The 22,096-nt window shown below is 42.1% G+C and overlaps 1 protein-coding gene across 1 annotated transcript in view; it reads left to right on the top strand.

The window, feature by feature from the left end:
• The first annotated feature begins 604 nt into the window (after window positions 1-604).
• CLUL1 (clusterin like 1) overlaps window positions 605-22,096 on the top strand; it is a 31,084-nt gene continuing 9,592 nt past the window's right edge. The window contains exons 1-5 of the mRNA XM_021929978.2: window positions 605-1,165; window positions 2,243-2,391; window positions 8,460-8,627; window positions 11,003-11,435; window positions 17,331-17,468. Coding sequence (XP_021785670.2) covers window positions 1,060-1,165; window positions 2,243-2,391; window positions 8,460-8,627; window positions 11,003-11,435; window positions 17,331-17,468 — 994 coding nt within the window. The 5' untranslated portion in view covers window positions 605-1,059. The remainder of the gene's footprint in view (window positions 1,166-2,242; window positions 2,392-8,459; window positions 8,628-11,002; window positions 11,436-17,330; window positions 17,469-22,096) is intronic.

Below are 22,096 nucleotides of genomic sequence, written 5' to 3'. Positions count from 1 at the left end.
AAGCAGATAAATATCCCCTTTGTGGGAGTTAAAATAATCTAGCTTATTTTATAGTTTTAACTTTATTAAAGCATACGGCTATTCTAACTTATTTAACTTTTCTTAGTAAAGTTTTAACCTCTGTATTTGGAATATGTGTAACTAATGTATATCAAATTAAACTCAAAGGGAAATTCATTAACTGAGAAGAGAAACTTTTAACTGTGCACTATTCACACCGCATAATGGGTTTTATAAGGAGTATGAGAAAAATGTGTGCGGTTGGTTTTGCTTTTTTTAAAAAAAAAAAAATAGCGAACCACCTAGGTAAAAACTCACTTGAGAACATAGAATTTTGGAGGGAAATGCCAGGCGCGGTGGCTCATGCCTGTAATCCCAGCACTTTGGGAGGCTGAGGTGGGCAGATCATCTGAGGTCAGGAGTTCGAGACCAGCCTGACCCACATGGAGAACCTCCATCCCTACTAAAAATACAAAATTAGCTGGACTTGGTGGCACATGCCAATAATCTCAGCTACTTGGGAAGGCTGAGGCAGGAGGATGGCTTGAACCTGGGAGGCGGAGGTTGTGGTGAGCCGAGATCGTGCCATTGCACTCCAGCCTGGGCAACAAGAGCAAAACTCTGTCTCAAACAACAACAACAAAAAATAATAATAATAATTTGGAGGGGGAAAAAAAGATCCATCTAACAGATTCGAATCAATTCTGTGTTTCCAGATGTTTACTGTTGACAAGAAAATAAAATGAAGCTTGGACTCTGAGAGGATGTGATCTATCCTCTCCATTGCATTGAGTTTCAAGTACTTCACATGGCAGCCTTATTTAACTGTCATGAAGAATTTAAACCAAACAGGGACTTGAATTTGTTTGTTTTTTTAACTTACATTTCAAGCTTCCTTATGTCTCTGGCACATTAGCATAAGTTGTCTAAAGTCATAAAGAAAAATTGACAGAAAAATGCTTTGGAGCCCCAGGTGTTTTCAATTGATGCCAACAGAAAGTAACCTAATGGAAGGCATTTGATGCGAGTTTATTTTTCCTTTGCAGTAACAGCGGGAACATGAAGCCGCCACTCTTGGTGTTTACTGTGTATCTGCTATGGTTGAAAGATTGTCACTGTGCACCCACTTGGAAGGACAAAACTGCTATCAGTGAAAACCTAAAGAGTATGTTTGGTTTCTTGTCTGTGCTGTGTCCTGTTTGCATGCTGGCTGTCCTGCTGGCATTTATAGTGAGTTGCAGTTGAGAGATAACCATATTCGCTGTTTTCACAGTGAAACGTTCTCAAGGCACTTAAACCAAGTCATCACGACGCCAAACATCTGGATAAAAATAGAAAATTCCAATCATGTCTCTGCAGGCGTTCACATTTCCAGATGTTCGTATCATGTAGATAAAACCTGCCAATTTTTTCACTGCATTTTTTTGTATCATCCAGATGGTTGGTGTCATCTCAGCACAGCTCTAATGAACAGTGAAATACTTTTCAAGCATTTGAAAAATTTAAACCATTAGAGTAATCTGTGCAATTATTCTTAAACTAGTGAAAGAACGGGTTATAATTACATTGAATCTGGTTGTTCTGTGGCCATTAACTTGCAGCCTTTGCTTGGTGATATATGCTTTGGGTACTTAATATTTAAAAGAACAAATTAGCTAAAATGTAGCTGATTTAGGGTCTGTAATTAAAATCAGAGTCAAAAATAAGTTCCTTAGTAGGCCACATTAGCTATTTTGAACAGGGAATGACAATGAATTTTAAATTTATTAAAGGTGTATAAGACATATCCATCAGGTTATTAAGGAAGCTTGTATTACATGGGATACTTTCTAGGTTTCATGCCTCCTTATTAGGTGACTGAAGCTGAAAGAAAGAGAAATTGCTGACTCTGTTTGAGGTCCCCAGTTGGGCGCTTACTATAAATTGTGAAGAAAATGCAAAATTTTATCTAATATAAACACATTTGAGTCTTAAATGAAAGAAAAAAATGGATAAATGAAAACAGGGCCTGAGCAAACTGACAAGAATGAGGTTCAGTGAACTCTGTTTAGGAGCTTACAAGTGAGGAAAAGAAGGTATGGTCCATGTGGCAGCTGACAGCTAATTCATTATGATCTGCTTTCAGAATATGAGCCTATAAAAGAACAGTGAAGCCTATCTTTAGGAGACATGAAAGACTGGTGAACTCGGTGTTTTGTAATCTGATCAGATCTCAAAGAAAAAATTGCCATGTGTCTTTTAGGTTTTTCTGAGGTGGGGGAGGTAGACACAGATGAAGAGGTGAAGAAGGCTTTGATTGGTATTAAGCAAATGAAAATCATGATGGAAAGAAAAGAGAAGGAACACACCAATCTAATGAGCACCCTGATGAAATGCAGAGAAGAAAAGCAGGTACAGTCATTGAAAATAATATCTGTTCTTACACAGATCTGGACCGGAAATATTATACTTGTTAGCGCTCTTGATGAATTACTTGCTTTCCTTAATAACACATTTTATGGGTAGCTGCTTTTATTAGAGGAAAAGTTTGAGGGAAGCTTCAGACTTCCTTGAAGAACATATTTCGTGTAGGATAGGCTTCTGCAAGACTCCAAACCGGAGTCTGGGGGAGTCATCTCTGTTTAAACGCTGCTTTCTCAAAAATGGATTATTCTTTGTCTCTTCTGAGTTAGGATATTGAGTCAAAAGTATTTGAAGAGTGTTTTTTACTAGATCAGTGGTCTCCAGAATTGTTTTTTTGTTCTGTTTTGTTTTTGTTTTTGAGACAAAGACTCGCTCTGTCCCCCAGGCTGGAGTTGATCCCAGCTCACTGCAACCTTGGCCTCTTGGGTTCAGGCGATTCTCCTGTCTCAGCCTCCCTCGTAGCTAGGATTACAGGCTCCTGCCACCACGCCTGGCTAATTTTTGTATTTTTAGAAGAGATGGGGTTTCACCATGCTGGCCAGACTGGTTCCGAACTCCAGGGCTCAAGCGATCCACCCGCCTCAGCCTCCCAAAGTGCTGGAATTACAGGCATGGGCCACCGTGCCTGGCCCAGAGTTTTTTGGTCTCTCATTCCTATGACTAAAAAATGTGTTAGCACTCACTCCTAAATATATGCATATTAACTTACTTATAAATTAGATATATAAATTGCTACCATTAATATCTCAAGACACAATATGTATGTGAGGTGAGATTCACCATTAGCGAGTGTGGATGTAAGTCCACATTTCAAATAATCTTCTAAATATTTTGAAACTTTTAGTTGACTTGCCAGATCTGATTAGATCACCATAGTTTTCCATTGTCACATGGCCAATAAAGAGCTCATAATGATCAAGTGTCAGCTCTGCCATGTTGCTTTTGGTCCACTTGAGCTTAAATTATTCATTTTTTAAAATCTGCCAAGTTTTTTTTTTTTTTTTCAAGAATCTTGTTAACCATGCTGTGCATTTAGTGAAGGTTAGTTTAGTTAAAACTAGATAATAAAATCCATCAGTCTACCTGAGTTCTCTTACATGGCAACTCATTACAATTGGCTGCATGTGCACAGAGCAAGGGAACTATAGTCGATTCTTCTGGAATGTAGAGGATCCCCTCTTTCCCAAGGTCATCACATACAGTTGGGCACATATGATATCTAACATATGCATCTCAAGAGAGTACCATGTATATCCAATAATGCATCAGCCTAATTCACTTTTTCAAATTCAAATAGCTTTATTTAATAGCTATAGCTTGAACTACATATTTTATCAATGGAGAACACATATTCAAACGTCTTTGGAAGATGTAAAAAATTGTTCCTATGCTACAGTATAAAGTTCAGTAAATTTCTAAACTATAAACATTGAATAACTTGCAGATTAATGACATTAATAATTAACATCACACTCAAAACAATGACTTTTTTTTAAAAAGGTTATCTTCAAACATTACCCTTAAATCAAAGAGGAAATTAAAACTGTAACAAAAATAATTTGGAAAATGTTTTCAATTTTAATATTGAGAGTAAATTACTTTTTTTTTTTTTGGCAGGGGGGACGGAGTCTTGCTCTGTCACCCAGGCTGGAGTGCAGTGGCGCGATCTTGGCTCACTGCAAGCTCCACCTCCTGGGTTCACGCCATTCTCCTGCCTCAGCCTCCCAGTAGCTGGGACTACAGGCACCCGCCACCACGCCCAGCTAATTTTTTGTATTTTTAGTAAAGGCGGGGTTTCACCATGTTAGCCAGGGTGGTCTTGATCTCCTGACCTCATGATCCGCCCACCTCGGCCTCCCAAAGTGCTGGGAGTACAGGCGTGAGCCACTGCGCCCAGCCAAGAGTGAATTACTTTTTAAATTTATTTTTATTTTTTGAAAAACGTTAAGTTGTAAAATATGTATAACAAAATTTACCATAATAACCATTTTTAAGTGTACCATTCAGTAGTGTTAAATACATTCATACTGTCATGCAACCAATCTCCAGAAATCTTTTCATCTTGCAAAAACTGAAAGTCTATACATATTAAACAATGCCCCATTCCCCCCACCCCAGTCAGATTTTTAATTTAAAAATACAAGTAGAAGTTCTAATATTTTCCAACTATCCCTCTATCTATAAAGTTGGGGGCCACTGAATTTCAGATTGCTGCTTGCATCTTTTTACTACTGAGCATCATGGCCTCTGGGAGTCCGTTAAGCAACTGGAGCCGGGTAGTGTGACAGGCTGACCCCAAAGCTGCGTGTCAGCCTGTCACCGGACTGGTTGATGTTGCAGCCCCACCTACTGCCCTGAGTCAGTCAGGGTTCTGGCAAGGAAAGGAGAATGCGGGACCAGCAGCTGCAAACACTTCTCCCTTTTGGCAGCAATCAAAAGATTTTGAGGAAATCTAAAATAACTCCTCATCAGGAAAATGTGGAAGCCCCTCCAGCTGGGATCTTCCCTGGTGGGCTTGTGAGCCTGGCCATCTGGGAATAGAGACACTAGATAGCAGTAATACACTCTTCACCAAACACATTATCACATGGAACGCTTTAAACATCTGGGTAAACCACTACTTTCATTTTATAGCTAAGAAAACTGGGGTTTGAGATGTTTGTTAATTAACATGTTACTCCAACACTGTAATGAATGAACTGAGATAAAGTCAGCAGATGTGTGCATGGGGGACCCAGTGACTTTCTGCTTTTCTCACTTCCCTGAACCTCCTGGCAAGGAGGATAGGGTATACAGCTGTAACAAGAATATTCCACTTTGGGTGGGTCAAGTAAGCAAATGTGGATTTCACTTCTGGCCCTGAAGAATCCAAGCAACTAGCAGAATTTTTATTTATTCTTAAAATCCTTATTGTACAAAAATTCATTGAATTATACTCTTGAGTTTGAGGCACTCAATTAGAAAGTTAATTGGAAAAAAAAAAATCTGTTTAACCCTGAATATCCCTCCCTAAAATTACTTAAAGCCTAGAATAAAGGTCAGTTTAGACAAATTATGAATTGGCAAATATGGTGTTAGCAACCCTCGTCTCTCAGTATTGAGCCCCACCCATTCTCAAGGGTACTGTTCAGTGGTGACCCACATCATCTCTGCCCCCTTCCGCTACCCCTCCTTATTAATATTTAGTGAGACTATCTGAAACTTCTTAAGCAGGAAACCCTAGAGAAGGTTAGAGTGATTTGACCCCCAAACCAGGTTTTATTTGTTTTTATTTTTAATGAAATGGGGTCTTGCTATGTTGCTTAGGCTGGTCTTGAACTCCTGGGCTCAAGGGATCCTCCTACCTCACTCCCAAGTAGCTGGGATCACAGGCACGGGCCACCACACCTGGCTCAACACCAGGTTTATATAGTACTTTTGATAAACTGTCAACTATAGGAATAGAGTTACAAGCATGAATCTGCCAGTTGGTACAATGTCTAGCAGGAAATGGAGGGCATCCATAGGACATTTCCTTTAGGAATGTTTACCAGACAGAGGTCTACTTCTCCCATGGCAATGTTTCACTTCCAAAACTTGGGACCTGTGATTTGGTAACTGTTTTTTTTTTTTTTTTTTTTTTTTGAGACGGAGTCTCGCTCTGTAACCCAGGCTGGAGTGCAGTGGCCAGATCTCAGCTCACTGCAAGCTCCGCCTCCCGGGTTCACGCCATTCTCCGGCCTCAGCCTCCCGAGTAGCTGGGACTACAGGCGCCTGCCACCTCGCCCGGCTAATTTTTTTATTTTTTAGTAGAGACGGGGTTTCACCGTGTTAGCCAGGATGGTCTCGATCTCCTGACCTCGTGATCCGCCCGTCTCGGCCTCCCAAAGTGCTGGGATTACAGGCTTGAGCCACCGCGCCCGGCCTGGTAACTGTTTTTTTGTTCTGCTTCTGAGCAGTGAATGGAAGGAAGCCTGAGAGATACTAGTTATTATACTGGAGTAGTTATAAGAATAGATGCCTTGCCTATGATAATGGATACTAGTTATAATAATAAATGCCTTGCTTGTTTAGCTCATTCAATTCAAAGACCTTGAGAAGTAGATACTATTATTCCTATTATTCTTATTTGCAAATGAGGAGACTAAGGCTTATACATATTAAGTAATTTGCCCAAGGGTACACAGTCACTGTAGTTTGGAATTGGGAATATTAGGATTTTGGCTTAAGAGGACAATGAGCAGAATATGTAAAATTGGGACTGATTGAGAAAATCCTGGAGGTATTGTTACTTGCCTTGGAGAAACAACCTTTTTTTTTTTTTTTGAGACAGAGTCTTACTCTTGTTGCCCAGGCTGAAGTGCAATGGTGTGATCTTGGCTCACTGCAAATTCTGCCTCCCGGGTTCAAACGATTCTCCTGTTTCAGCCTCCCAAGTAGCTGGGATTACAGGCACCCACCATCACGACCAGCTAATTTTTGTATTTGTAGTAGAGACAGGGTTTCACCATGTTGGTCAGGCTGGTCTCAAACTCCTAACATCAGGTGATCCACCCACCTCGGCCTCCCTCAGCCGGGTGCAGTGGCTCATGCCTGTAATCCCAGCACTTTGGGAGGCCAAGGTGGGCAGATCACTTGAGGCCAGGAGTTCGAGATCAGCCTGGGCAACATGGTGAAACCCCATCTCTACTAAAAATACAAAAATTAGCCGGGCATGGTGGCACGCACCTGTAGTCCCAGCTACTCGGGAGGCTGAGGCAGGAGAATCACTTGAATCTGGGAGATGGAGGTTGCAGTGAGCTGAGATTGCACCACTGCACTCCAGCCTGGGTGACACAGCCAGACTCTGTCTCAAAAGAAAAAAAAAAAAAAAAAGATATAAGATTCCAAAATTGTTCTGCAAAGTCCAAGGACACACACACACACTCCTGTCTGGGTCAAAATGTGTATTTGGCAAGCTGGGGCCCTGGTAGTTTTCTTATGTGGATCATAGCAAACGCTACCTGGCTTAGCAGCTGAACTTTACAGTGAGAGCAACTGACAAATCCTAGCCAGGCAGAGAAGATGTGGAAGACTGTCAGTGCCCAGGTGATTCTTTGGGCTTAATACTCCAGGAAAGGGTCATTTCCATTAGCTCTGAGGCTCTCTTCTTATGGCCAGATCCACTATACTCACTTAATTCCCCTGCACAATATCTCGGCATGTAGGGGGCTGGGGTTCAGAAGTCCAAACTTGCAGGGAAGCCAGAGGTTTAGGCAGGGGCACAGGAAGAAAGGTCTGTTGCACCATAGTGCTGACCCATGAGGCACTCCAGGGGCAGGGCTGAGGCTGGCAGGGACAGGTGCCACTGCTGCTGGGCTCCTCACCACCCAGAGCAGGACTTGGCCAAGTACAGCAAGCACCACAAGGGGGAGCGCTGGGAATATAAACAAGAAGAACAAAGGCTTGTTTATATTCCCATTTATATTTATTTAATATTACATTATATAGAAATATAATATATTTATTATATTACATTCTAATTGCAGAGATGCAGGATGGCATCTCTGCAATTAGAATATAACTCAATGGGAACATTTAATTTGACATACAAGAATGCACTTTCTTGCAATGTTTAAGCATATACAACAACTAAGACAGCATAAATGAAAGAAATAAAATGTGCCAGCTTTATAAAGTGTAAAGCCCTCTTTCCCCATGCCCCAGTGGACGAGAATTGAAGACAAACTTCCCAGTAAATAGGTAAATCACAATTGTTCCCAGATCGGGATGGCATCTTCATTGTCAGGTCACCCACACTTAGAGTAATGTTTGTCACATAGCAAACACTCAGTAAATACTTAATGAACAAATGAATGAACAGATGAATAAGATTTACAATCTTCAGTAGGGATCAATCAGCACTCTTTTCTTAAACTAAACAGAAAGCTTTGGAGGAGATCTGACAGCTGCGAGGCACCTGAAGGAGAAAGAATGAAAAAGCAGTTTAGAATGTGCACATTTCAAAGGGTGAAATCAATTAAGGTGCACATAGATCATGAAATGGAAATTGGACTTTTGTTTCTACTTTTAATTAGGAGGCCCTGAAACTTCTGAATGAAGTTCAAGAACATCTGGAGGAAGAAGAAAGGCTATGCCGGGTGTCTTTGGCAGATTCCTGGGATGAATGCAGGTCTTGCCTGGAAAATAACTGCATGAGAATTTATACAACCTGCCAACCTAGTTGGTCCTCTGTGAAAAATAAGGTAAAAGAAAAAGAGAGCTCAAGATTTCACAGGTTTTTGTTTTGTTTTGTTTTGTTTTGAGACGGAGTCTGGCTCTGTCGCCCAGACTGGAGTGCAGCGGCCGGATCTCAGCTCACTGCAAGCTCCGCCTCCCGGGTTCACGCCATTCTCCTGCCTCAGCCTCCCAAGTAGCTGGGACTACAGGCGCCCGCCACCTCGCCCGGCTAGTTTTTTGTATTTTTTTAGTAGAGACGGGGTTTCACTGTGTTAGCCAGGATGGTCTCGATCTCCTGACCTCGTGATCCGCTCGTCTCGGCCTCCCAAAGTGCTGGGATTACAGGCTTGAGCCACCGCGCCCGGCCTGATTTCACAGTTCTTAAGGCGCCTGTTTCAGCTTACTATTTTATTACTTTATGTTAATGTTTAGAACAGAGGCCTTTTGCTTTCCAGAATCTAATACTAATGCTTACATCCCATCACCTGTGTATACGTGATTTATAAGGTAGAGCATCCATTCAGTGGACACTGAATGCATCTCTTAAAATATCCTGGCTTTCTACCTTGTTTTGTTATTTGTGAACATGTTCCCACTAGATAGTAAGCTCTTTGAGGGCAGGGATCATATCTTATTTGTCTTCATTTGCTCATTGGTGGCATCCAGTAAATGTTTACCAAATCGCATTTGGAATCATAGCATTGCAGTCTCTGATTTCAATCCACATTAATTTTTCCTTCTGGAGGCCAAATATTTAAAGATATTCTCTGCCTCCCAAATGTCACCTTCAACATGCTTGCACCTTATGCATAACACACACACACACACACACACACACACACACACACACCCTTTCATGTCCCCTTTCGCCCGACCCATGTATGTTCTGTAGGACTGGCATGTCTTCTTTTTTGTCCCCTTTGGTTATCTTCTAAGCAGAGGGATCACAGAGGGTGGTGACCTGAATAGGATGAGCTCTGCCCCACTAACGGCTCCAATTAGGCTAGATTTTCCTCCCCCTTCAAGAAGTGAGCTGAATACAAAAGTGAGTGGAATTTCACGCTCCATATTAGAGCACATACTAATTAGAATATGTTCCTGGCTTGGCAATGCCATACTCAATTACAAAGGGAGCAACTACTAAGATAATGAATGCGCCAAGTTAATTTGCCTCCACTATTAATTGCATCTGCTCTATTTTTAGAGCCACTGTCACCTGCTAATACACCAGAATATGGGGTAATGAGCAGCAGCAGGAAGTCAGGAGATTTGGGGACCATTCCCATCTGGGTCAGTTGTGTGATCTTATGAAAATTTCTTGGGGCTTTAAAGGTTTATTTTGTGGATGAAGAGTCAAGTAAACAGAAGCTGGTAGAGGGAGAGGCAGACAACCCACCCAAATTCTTTTCTTTATATTTTTCATGAGATGGGGTGTGGCTCTTTTGCCCTGGCTAGAGGGCAGTGGTGCCATCTTGGTTCACAGCAGCCTCCACCTCCTGAGTTCAAGTGATTCTCCTGCCTCAGCCTCCTAAGTAGCTGGGATTACAGGCACCTGCCACCACACCCAGCTAATTTTTGTATTTTTAGTAGAGACAGGGTTTTACCATGTTGGCCAGGCTGGTGACCTCAGGTGATCCATACGCCTTGGCCTCCCAAAGTGAAAACTTGACCTTTTTAGGTTATTGGTGGGCAAATGTAAACCAGGAGAAATTTCAGATCCTGTTTCCATAGGCAAAGGCAAAGTCAGGTATAAGAGGGTTAAGAAATTATCTTAAAGTTCATTGCCTCATCCTAGCTTGCCAAGAATTATTCTTGATTTGAAATGACTACTGTAAGTTGACTTTAAAATTTGCAATAAGAAATGGTCCAGGGCCGAGTGCAGTGGTTCACCCCTGTTATCCTAGCACTTTGGGAGGCCAAGGCATGTGGATCACCTGAGCTCAGGAGTTTCAGACCAACCTGGGCAACACGATAAAACCCTGCATCTACTAAAATACAAAAAAAAAAAAAAAAAAAATTAGCCAGGCATGGCGGCGTGTGACTGTAATCCCAGCTACTCGGGAGGCTGAGACAGAAGAATTGCTTGAACCAAGGAGACGGAGGTTGCAGTGAGCCGGGAGGGTGCCATTGCACTCCAGCCTGAGCGACAGAACAAGACTCCATCTCAAATAAAAAAGAAAGAAGAGAGAGAGAGAGAGAGAGAGAAAGGAAGAAAGAAAGAGAAAGAAAGAGAGAAAGGAAAAGAAAGAACAAAAGAAAGAAAGAGAAAGAAAGAAAGAAGAAAGAAAGAAAGAGAGAAAAGAAAGAAAGAAAGAGAAAGAAAGAAAAGAAAGAAAGAAAGGAAGGGTCCAGAAGGAAAGTAATTTTTTATTCCATTTCTGTCCCCTACTCTACTCCACAGATTGAACAGTTTTTCCGGAAGATATATCAATTTCTATTTCCTTTCCATGAAGATAATGAAAAAGATCTCCCCATCAGTGAAAAGCTCATTGAGGAAGATGCACAATTGACCCAAATGGAAGATGTGTTCAGCCAGTTGACTGTGGATGTGAATTCTCTCTTCGATAGGAGTTTTAACGTCTTCAGACAGATGCAGCAAGAATTTGACCAGACTTTTCAATCACATTTCATATCAGATACAGACCTAACTGAGCATTACTTTTTTCCAGCTTTCTCTAAAGAGCCAATGACCAAAGCAGATCTTGAGCAACATTGGGACATTCCCAACTTCTTCCAGCTGTTTTGTAATTTCAGTGTCTCTATTTATGAAAGTGTCAGTGAAACAATTACGAAGACACTGAAGGCAATAGAAGATTTACCAAAACAAGACAAAGGCAAGTATTAAAAAATAACTTTTACTTAGAGGTCTATACTAAAGTCAAGTTTTGTTTAGCTTCAGAAATGGTAGACATTTCTGAGTCACATTGTATGGTGTTTCTTGAAGAGATAATTTATGGAAAATGTTTCAGAGCCTCTTAAAAGAAGCTTTGAAGTCTGCTAAACACCATCCCTCTTCCATCATTGTTGAGAACTGAACTCTTTCTAGAGCAAATTTTCAAAGCAGAAAGAAAAAATGCTAATAGGTTGAGAACTTAAAAAAAAAAAAAAAGCAGTTCCCTCATTTATTATTTGTTTATTTATTTCATTTTGTGACAGAGTCTTGCTCTGCCTCCCAGCCTGGAGTACAGTGGTGCGATCTTGGCTCACTGCAACCTCTGATCCCAGGTTCAAGCAATTCTCCTGCCTCAGCCTCCCGAGTAGCTGGGACTACAGGTGTGCACAACCACGCTCGGCTAATATTTTTGTATTTTTAATAGAGACAGGGGTTTCACTATCTTGGCCCGGCTGGTCTCAAACTCCTGACCTCAGGTGATCTACCCACATTGGCCTCCCAAAGTGCTGGGATTGCAAATGTGAGCCACCATGCCTGGCCATTTCTCTCATTTATTAAAGCTCGTGTAGATGCTCAGCTCTATTCTGCTAAAGCATCAGAGAGTTTCTGTAAAATTGATCTGAAATCCTCAACTCCCAGTTTGAGAAGAAGCCCACTCTGACATATAACCAGAGCAATTTAGTGCCCTCCTCTGAATCACTACAATCATTCCTTAAATCATAAAGCGTATGCATAAAACCACAGAAAATGCTCACAAACCCCAAACTACAGAAATATTAGATAAGAATTGCCTTCTACCAATAGTAATCATGCCTCATGGCATTCCATGTTGGAGACACAATGCTGCTTTATGTTTCCAGGCAGGAGATATCTTCTGTGGGCTTCTATGGAGTAAAGTAGATACAGCATTCGAGAAATGAGAGTTGCCACGAGGGTCAAGTGTAGGATCTGCATTTCCTTTGTTATTGTATTGACCACTAAGCCAGGTTAAAGGCTGCTCCCCTCTGAGATGGAAAATCAAATGGGCTCCTTCTATCTATTTTTCTTTTTTTTTCTTGAGATGGAGTGTTGCTCTGTTGTCCAGGCTGGAGTGTACTGGTGCGATCTCAGCTCCCTGCAACCTCTGCCCCCTGCGTTCAATCAATTCTCCTGTCTCAGCCTCCCGAGCAGCTGGGATTACAGGTGCCCACCACCATGCCTGACTAATTTTTGTATTTTTAGTAGAGACGGGGTTTCACCATGTTGGCCAGGCCAGTCTTGAACTCCTGACCTCAGGTGATCTGCCTGCCTTGGCCTCCCAAAGTGCTGGAATTACAGGCGTGAGCCACCACACCCAGCCAGCTACCACACCCAGCCAGCCACCACGCCTGACCCTATCTGACTATTTTTCAATTATATTAGCTGTAGCTGGCAACAACTGAATCAGATTCTCAAAATCGCCATGACATTACATAACTGGCCTTTGCATGGGAGAGGTTTACTTTTCAGAAACTGAAGCTAGGAAACAATGCATTACATCCTTCAGGTCCCATCATTCCATGGACAGAGAACAGGCATCATTACTGGAATTGTTGGGTTCTATTTCAGAGTCCAGTGGACTTTTTTTATAAGTCAAGTATTTCGTCTGGTATTCCATTCTGAGGTTCTAAATTCATCAAATATTCAGGATAAACACCAGGCAAGTAGACTAAATCTATCCAGGCTGGGTGGTATCAAGTGATTTAAGCCTGACTGTTTAAATGGATATCAACTGTCTTGGAATAACATTGAGAATGTGTTCATTAGAACAAAAGGAGGCCGGGCGCGGTGGCTCAAGCCTGTAATCCCAGCACTTTGGGAGGCCGAGGCGAGAGCGGATCGAGTCAGAGAGATCCGAGACCATCACAAGCTAACACAGTGAAATCCCATCTCTACTAAAATACAAAAATTAGCGGGCGAGGTGGCTGGCCTGTAGTCCCAGCTACTGGGAGGCTGAGGCAGGAGAATAGGCGTAAAACCCGGGAGCTTGCGGTAGGCGAGGTCGTGCCACTGCAGCCCAGCCTGAAGCTGATGAAGCGAGACTCGCCCTCAAAAAAAAAGAACAAAAGGGTTCCTCCCCTCCATGTTGTGTAGCAGCCTTACACAAGCATTAGCCTGTTCCATGTACTGGGACTGTCAGTAGTGGTCCAGACATGCCAGAGTCCTAGATAATGTGCCCAACCCGCAGCCTCACCCACACACACCAGCTACGAACATGGGTTTCCACTGTCTGCCACCATTGCCTTCTCATTCACACAGCTAGGGGCCAACCCTACTCTCAGCTGCCTCACACACACCCTCCCCAGCCCCTCCGTGCCACTTCCATCTCAGTGATGACCTGAAAAGCCAAGGTCCCCTGTGAATGCAAATATTAAAGATAAAAACAAAATAGCAAACAAAAAAGTCTATTTACTCTGTTGTACTCTTCTTCGTCCAGCATCCCTCCCCTAGCCAGACGGTACACAGAAGCTTACCGCAGAGGAGACATTGTCTTCCCAGATGAGCAAATGTGGACTGTTTATCAAGAGTAGTCAGGCAGGGGCTCTACGGCACTTGAATGTGGTTTCCATCACTTTTCTGGACAGGTAGTTGGTGAGGAGTAAGCTTACTGCCCTAGAAAATCTGCCTAATGACTTGACACTTTGAGTTTTGCCCCTTGTGGTAGGCAAAATAATGACTGCCCAAAATATCCCCACCCTAATCCCCAGAACCTGTGAATTTATGTTAGGTGGCAAAGGCAAAGTAAGATTGCAGATGGAAAAAATAAATTTGTTAATCAACTGACTTTATTTTTATTTATTTATTTTTTGAGACAGAGTCTTGCTCTGTTGCCCAGGCTGGAGTGCAGTGGCGTGATCTTGGCTCACTGCAACCTCCACCTCCCGGGTTCACACCCTTCTCCTGACTCAGTCTCCTGCGTAGCTGGGATTATAGGCACTCACCACCATGCCTGGCTAATTTTTGTATTTTGACTAGAGGCAGGGTTTCACCATGTTGTCCAGGCTGGTCTTGAACTTCTGACCTCAAATGATCCGCCCACCTCAGCCTCCCAAAGTGTTGGGATTACAGGCATGAGCCATCGTACCCGGCCTCAACTGATGGATTCAATGTAATCACAGGGTCCTTAAAAGTGGAAGAAGGAGGCAGAAAAGAATTAATTGCAGTGGCCCCAAGAGAAGGACTTGGCTCTACTTTGATGGCCTTGAAGACAGAGGATGGAGGCCATGAGCCGAGGAATGTAGGTGGCCTTGAGGAACTGGAAATGGTATAGAAATGAATTCTCCTCTAGAGCCACCCAAAAAACTAGCCCTACTGACATCTTATTTTTTATATTTTTTATTTTTTTGAGACAGAGTCTCAGTCACCTGAGTAGCTGGGACTACAAGTGCGTGGCACCACACCCAGCTAATTTTTGCATTTTTTTTTTTTTGTAACAGATGACATCTTGATTTTAGCCCAGTGAGACCCACTTCAGACTTCTGACCTAAAAGACCAAACAATAATGAATTTGTGCTGTTTCAAGCCACTGAATCTGTGGTAGCTGTAACAGAGCTAATAATAATAGTAACTGACCAACATTTGCTGAGCAAGTTCTGTGTGGCAACCTTCATGGATGGGCCTTATTGGTCATGATTGTTTAAAGGGCCAAAATCAGAAAAATAGCCAAAACTGAATTATGAACACCAAGAAAAGGAGAGCGAAAATAAAAAGAATCAGAAATATCTTGATAATCAATGTTATTTTTGTTTTTTTGAGTATAGGCTCATTTTGGTCTCATATTTCTTTCCTACCTTGGTCTTTCTGGACCTCAGTTCCTGAATCTGTTGAAAGTGAATAGGTCCAGGAAAGTAGCTCTTGGAATTGTCTTCACTTGTCTTATGAATCCCTGGAAAGAACAGATGAGATCATGTTCTACTGTAGCTTGACCAGTGCAGGGGGCCAGCAGACCTGTTTCTAATCCTTAAGAGAGAATTAGTGGACATTAATTTTCACATGGGAAAAACAGACAGGCAGGTGGGAGAGTAGATGATTTATCTCAGCGACTGCACTGGAAGTAGCTCCCTCGAAGGGTTCTGAGGTTCTGTCAAGGCTAGACTAAGTGAGGTGACAGATTGTGCTCTGGGTGCAGGATGGGGAATTAGTGTCATATGGGCCTAGAATTTGTCATCCTTGGTGTACATACCAGGTATTAATCTAGATGCTAGAGATAAAACGATGATTATGACACAGCCTCTGACTTCCAGGAACTCAGTCCAGAGAAAGGCAAACAGATTAGTGAACAATTACATCACCATATCGTGGGTAAAATGGCAGAAGAAGGTAATGAAGAATGACAAGATTAAAATGGCAAGACCAAGTCCCTTCCCTCAAGAGGCTTAGAGTCTAATGGAAAAGATAAGAAAGCAAACACTGCATTAAGCGGGAATCAATTCTACAGTGGAAATTCTCACAGGGGGCTATGCAGGGCAAAGAAGAGGGTCCAGGAAAGCAGCTGGGAGAAATTGACTTTCTAGTCACCAAAGGGGATGGGTGCCTTCCATGCCATTCTATCGAACAACGCTTCGCTGTTTTTAAACTATGGACATTGCAATTTATGTCAAAATAAAATGTTTCATTTTTAAATGCTGAGGATTTAATCTAACAGAAGATCATCAGGTTGTAAATTAGTAATACATGTTTCTTAATGTCAAATACTCTATCGGGAACTGCCAGTTATCTGTTGGATAGACTTCTCTTTTACACATTTTTATATGGATTAATTCTCCTAGGGGAAAAAACTTCTCAAAACGTGATCTGCTTTAGGTATTTTCCTAAATCTTTGACCCACTGTTCATAACAGTATGTACATCTCCACACACACATACTCACACACATATGTGTGTATATATATATACATACACACACATGACAAATGCAAAAATAGAATAGTAATAAAATAACCACTTATCACCCACTTTAAGAAACAGACATTTCTAATATCTTTGAAACTTCTTCCCAATTATAGCTTAAAAAATTATTAAAGCGTTTTTTAAAATACAGAAAAATCCAAGAGAAAAAGTTGCTTACAGTCACCTATTTACTTAATCCTATTGACATCAGAAATACTAATGATATAAGTAAGACATACGATTTTTAAAACATATAAAAGAACAAAATTAACGAAAGCTGCCCTCTCCTACCTTATCTAGTCCCTCTTCTAAAAGATAGTTGTTAATAATTCTTCATGACTCCTCCTAGAAAATAAAATTACATGCATTAATATATTTGTGTATATACTAATAATAAATGTCTAGTAATGAGATTCTTGGATTCAAGAGTATGTGCAATTTTTAATAGATGTTCAGTTGTCCTAGGAAATTATTGCACCAACATGCGTTTCTGTGTCTAAATATAGGAAAAAGGGCCCGGCACGGTGGCTCATGTCTGTAATCCCAGCACTTTGGAAGGCCGAGGCGGGTGGATCATTTGAGGTCAGGAGTTCAAGAAACCGGCCTGGACAACATGGTGCAACCCCATCTCTATTAAAAGTACAAAGATTAGCTGGGTGTGGTGGCTGTCACCTGTAATCCTAGCTACTTTGGAGGCTGAGGCAGGAGAATCACTTGAATCCGGGAGGCAGAGGTTGCAGTGAGCCAAGATCCCGCCACTGCACTTTAGCCTGGGCAACAGAGCAAAACTCTGTCTCAAAAATAAATAAATACATACATACATGAAAAAGATTTTGAAAGCACCGGTAAGAAAAAGCAGTGGCATTGTCTTGACTTCTTTACAGTGCAAACTCTTAGACACTAACGTGTAAATGTTATGTTCCCTGTAGCCCCTGACCACGGAGGCCTGATTTCAAAGATGTTACCTGGGCAGGACAGAGCACTGTGTGGGGAACTTGAGCAGAATTTGTCGAGGTGTTTCAAATTTCATGAGAAATGCCAAAAATGTCAGGCTCACCTATCTGAAGGTAAATAATTGCTATTTTTTTAAAATTATACTTTAAGTTCTGGGGTACATTTCGTTATAAAGTTTCGGTGTCACAAAAGACATAGCACTCGAATATAAAATTTTCTTTTTAATTCTCAGCAAGGCAAGTTACTTCTATAGACGGTTGCACCCTTACAGATGGAACAACGGTGAGCGCGCACTTCGACAAGGGAGGGGAAGGGGTTCTGGCCCCTGCTGCTGTGTCGTTCCCCTATTGGCTAGGGTTAGACCGCACAGGCTAAACTAATTCCGATTGGCTAATTTAAAGAGAGTGATGGGGGTGACTGGTTTGGCGGGAAGAATGGTTAGGACAGAGCAGGTAATTGGAATTAGTCAGGGTGAGTAGGTACTTGGAATGAGTCTGGGCGGGGCAAGTAATCGGAATGGGTCGGGGCGGGGCAGGTAATTTAAAAAGGTTGCTTTAGGAGGAAATCAAGTTTAAAAGTAGAAGGCAAAGAATTGAATATACTGACATATTGATTGTTTGAAAAGAAATTCAAAACTCATATCTAACAATTTTTTTAGGGTTTCTTTAGTATTCTGGACAGAGGACAAAATCTCATTCTCACAAGCATGGTGGATTCATTTGCTTTCCTCCTCCAAGCACTTTTTTGCAGGCTCATTTCCATGTGGGGGCGTTCAATGTAGGTTTATAAACTGTTTTGTTTTTTTTTTTTTGAGACGGTGTATTGCTCTATTGCCCAGGCTGGAGTGCAGTGGTGCAATCTCGGCTCACTGCAACCTCCACCTTTCGGGTTCAAGCAATTCTCCTTCCTCAGCCTCCCGAGTAGCTGGGATTACAGGTGTGCGCCACCACGCCTGGCTAATTTTTTTGTATTTTTAGTAGAAACGAGGTTTCACCATATTGGCCAGGCTGGTTTCTAACTCCTGACCTTGTGATCCGCCCACCTCGGCCTTCCAAAGTGCTAGGATTACAGGCATGAACCACCGCCCCCGGCCCGGTTTACAAACTTTTGTTCTTGTGATTTTTTTTTTTTTTTTTAATGATTAATGACCAAACACTACTGTGCGCAAAAGAAAAACCTTGAGCAAATTAGGGCAACTCCTTCCTTCTTACCGCAAAAAAAAAAGAATCCCTGCCTCCAACCATGAAAGAAACCTTTTCATTCTGTAAATCAGTGTTTAGACAAGTGAAATCTTTTTTTTTAAGTGGCATTGGCTCTCTCCCATTGGTGGGTTAATTAACTAATTAGCATTTAAATTGGGAAAGTGGCTTCTTCCAAGCCCCGGGAATCCTTTTCCCTCCCAGAGTGGCCTTTCTAGTTCCTTCCCCATTTAGGAAATCATTCTCCCTTTCCTCCATCCCTCCCCTCATTCCCTTTTCCTTCTCCGGACTGAAGTCACTCCTCCTACCCGACCAGGGCCAAATTACAAATTTTCTTATACAAAACAAGAGCTTTTGATTCCTATGCTTCTGCATTTTATCTCACTAAAGCCCTAAGGGAAGGAAATTTTAAAACTGTGGCTAATGGCTTAGAGTTGGAAATTGGAAAATACAGGATAGACAGAAATCAATATGTCAGTAAATTCTACAACACTAGCTAGAGATTTTGGGCAAGTCATTTATGCTGTCTAGGCCTCAGTTGAGTAATGTGTAAATAAAGGCCCCAAGATAATCTCTGGGTTCTAACAAAATTCTTCTATAAAACAGTGGTCCCCAGCCTTTTGGTACGAGGGACTAGATTCGTGGAAGACAATCTTTCCAAAGATGGTGGGGCAGGGGGTACGGTTTGGGGATGATCATCAGGCATTATTCTCCTAAGGAGCATTCAACCTAGACCCTTTGCATGCACAGTTCACAACAGGGTTCGTGCTCCTGTGAGAATCGAATGCCTCTGCTGATCTGACAGGAGGCGGGGCTCAGGCAGTCCTGCTTGCTCACCTGCCACTCACCTCCTACGTACAACTCCCTTCCTAAGAGGCCACAGGCTGGTACGGGTCCATTGCCCAGGGGTTGGGGGACCCCTGCTATAAAGGATGTTCAGAAAAATCAGATTATAATTCGTTTACTACCAAGTAATAGCTCTTGTGCCCTTAACTTCCCACAGTGAAGACCGCTGGAGTAATTTATATCAACAGAAAGAACAAAAAGTATAGTCAGTGGAAACTCCTGTCCTTCCCTTGGCTTTGTCCCCTCAATCTAACAATGAGCAACTTGCAACGAATTTTGCTGTTCAGAGAAAAGGGAGAATGGAATTGTTACAATCTTTTCTGTCACCTAGGCTGGAGTGCAGTGGTGAGATCTTCGCTCACTGCAACCTCTACTTCCTGAGTTCAAGCAATTCTGCTGCCTCAACCTCCTGAGTAGCTGGGATTACAGGCATGTGCCACCACACTTGGTTAATTTTTATATCTTCAGTAGAGACAGGGTTTCACCATATTGGTCTGGCTGGTCTCGAACTCCTGACCTCATGATCCTCCCACCTTGGCCTCCCAAAGTGCTGGGATTACAGGCGTGAGTGGCTGGCCAAGAAATTGTTACAATCTCAAACAACATAATATCCTGAACATATTTGGCTTTTAAAGTATCATTAGATACACCACAATAGTAATAAAGGTTACCTTTGGGTTTTAAGATTAAACATGATTTTTAAAAATACTTCTTTCTGTATTTTCCAAACTTTTAACCATAAGATATTCCTTGACTTAGGATAGGGTTATGTCACAGTTAACCCATCATAAGTTAAAAAATTGTAAGTCGAACCATTCTAAGTTGGGGACCATATGTACATGTATGCATATATGATATTAAAAATTATTAGACATCTTTAAAATTTGACTTTTTAACATATTACTTTTATTTAATCACCTTGCTCAAGGAGCCTGCAAATTACATATTGATATTCTCTATTATGAAATAGGTCTTGGCCGGGTGCGGTGGCTCAAGCCTGTAATCCCAGCACTTTGGGAGGCCGAGACGGGCGGATCACGAGGTCAGGAGATCGAGACCATCCTGGCTAACACGGTGAAACCCCCTCTCTACTAAAAAATACAAAAAACTAGCCGGGCGAGGTGGCGGGCGCCTGTAGTCCCAGCTACTCAGGAGGCTGAGGCAGGAGAATGGCGTAAACCCGGGACGCGGAGCTTGCAGTGAGCTGAGATCCGGCCACTGCACTCCAGCCTGGGCGACAGAGCGAGACTCCGTCTCAAAAAAAAAAAAAAAAAAAAAAAAGAAATAGATCTTTCCATTGTGCAAATTAACGCATTGTAGGGGTTCTAAACATCTATATGCTTTCCAACTCAAAAGGAATAAAGTTCCCTTTCTAATTTTTTTATTCAATTAAATAAAAAACCCATGAATTTAATGGAGTCTATTAAATTAGATCATTATTCGAGTAGTTATTAAATCTTTTTAGAGTCGACAACACTCCCTTTCTCTTTCTTTTTGAGCCGGAGTCTCACTCTGTCACCCAGGCTGGAGTGCAATGGCACGATCTCAGCTCACTGCAACCTCCGCTTCCCAGGTTCAAGTGATTCTCCTGCCTCAACCTCTCGAGTAGCTGGGATTACAGGCATCTGCCACCATGCCTAGCTACTTTGTTGTATTTTTAGAAGAGATGGGGTTTCACCATGTTCGTTAGGCTAGTGGTGAACTCCTGACTTCAAGTGATCCGCCTGCCTCCACCTCCCAAAGTGCTGGGATTACAGGCCTGAGCCACCACGCCCAGCCCCTTTCTCCTTTTTAAACATCACCAGCCTAGGTTCCTATTTCCACTGAATTCTCAGGCTAGCTGGGCTAGTAAGGGAGACAGGTTACACGGGCCACAGAACAAGAACAAGGATTGTTCTTTCTCTCCCTCTTCCACTTCATTCTCTCTCAGCCTCTCCCCACCTCATGGTCTTTTCTCCCCCTTCTTTTGAAAGCAGAGTCCATTATACAAATGGATGTGTCTACTTCTCCACATCCCTCTTGGGCCAAATTCTCTGCCATGGACACATCTACCCCACCTTAGAATGTATATTAGACAATTTTGACATCTAGAATGTCTTGTGGCAGAAGAGGGTTTGGAAAGCATTGCTCCAAGTAGCTTTGATTATAAACTGGACCTTTTCGCTGGGTAACCTGAGCAGTTGAGAGTGCTCTTTCTCCTGGCCTGGAACAGTGGCTCACGCTGTAATCCCAGCACTTTGGAAGGCCGAGGTGGGCGGATTACCTGTGGTCACGAGTTTGAGACCAGCCTGGTCAACATGGCGAAACCCCGTTCTACTAAAAATAGAAAAATTAGCCGGGTGTGGTGGCATGAACCTGTAATCTTAGCTACTCAGGAGGCTGAGGCAAGAGAATTGCTTGAACCTGGGAGGCAGAGGTTGCAGTGAGCTGAGATCAAGCCACTGCACTCCAGCCTGGGCCACAGAGTGAGACTCTGTCTCGAAAAAAGAAAAAATAAATACATAGATAAATAAAATTTTAAAAAATAAAAAAGGAGTGCTCTCTCTCCTGAATTGCTGACTCGAGGACTCTCAGCCTGTTTTATCATTTGGAAGGTGGGAATAATATATCTGCTTCATACACATCTTTTGAAGATTAAATAAAATGTCTGAAGTATCAGTGATTCTCATTATTCAAGTATTTGTTTTTTAAGTCAC

The sequence above is a fragment of the Papio anubis genome, chromosome 19, assembly GCF_008728515.1.
Source record: "Papio anubis isolate 15944 chromosome 19, Panubis1.0, whole genome shotgun sequence".
NCBI classification, from domain to species: Eukaryota; Metazoa; Chordata; class Mammalia; order Primates; family Cercopithecidae; genus Papio; species Papio anubis.
This window is presented reverse-complemented; position numbering and strand designations above follow the sequence as displayed.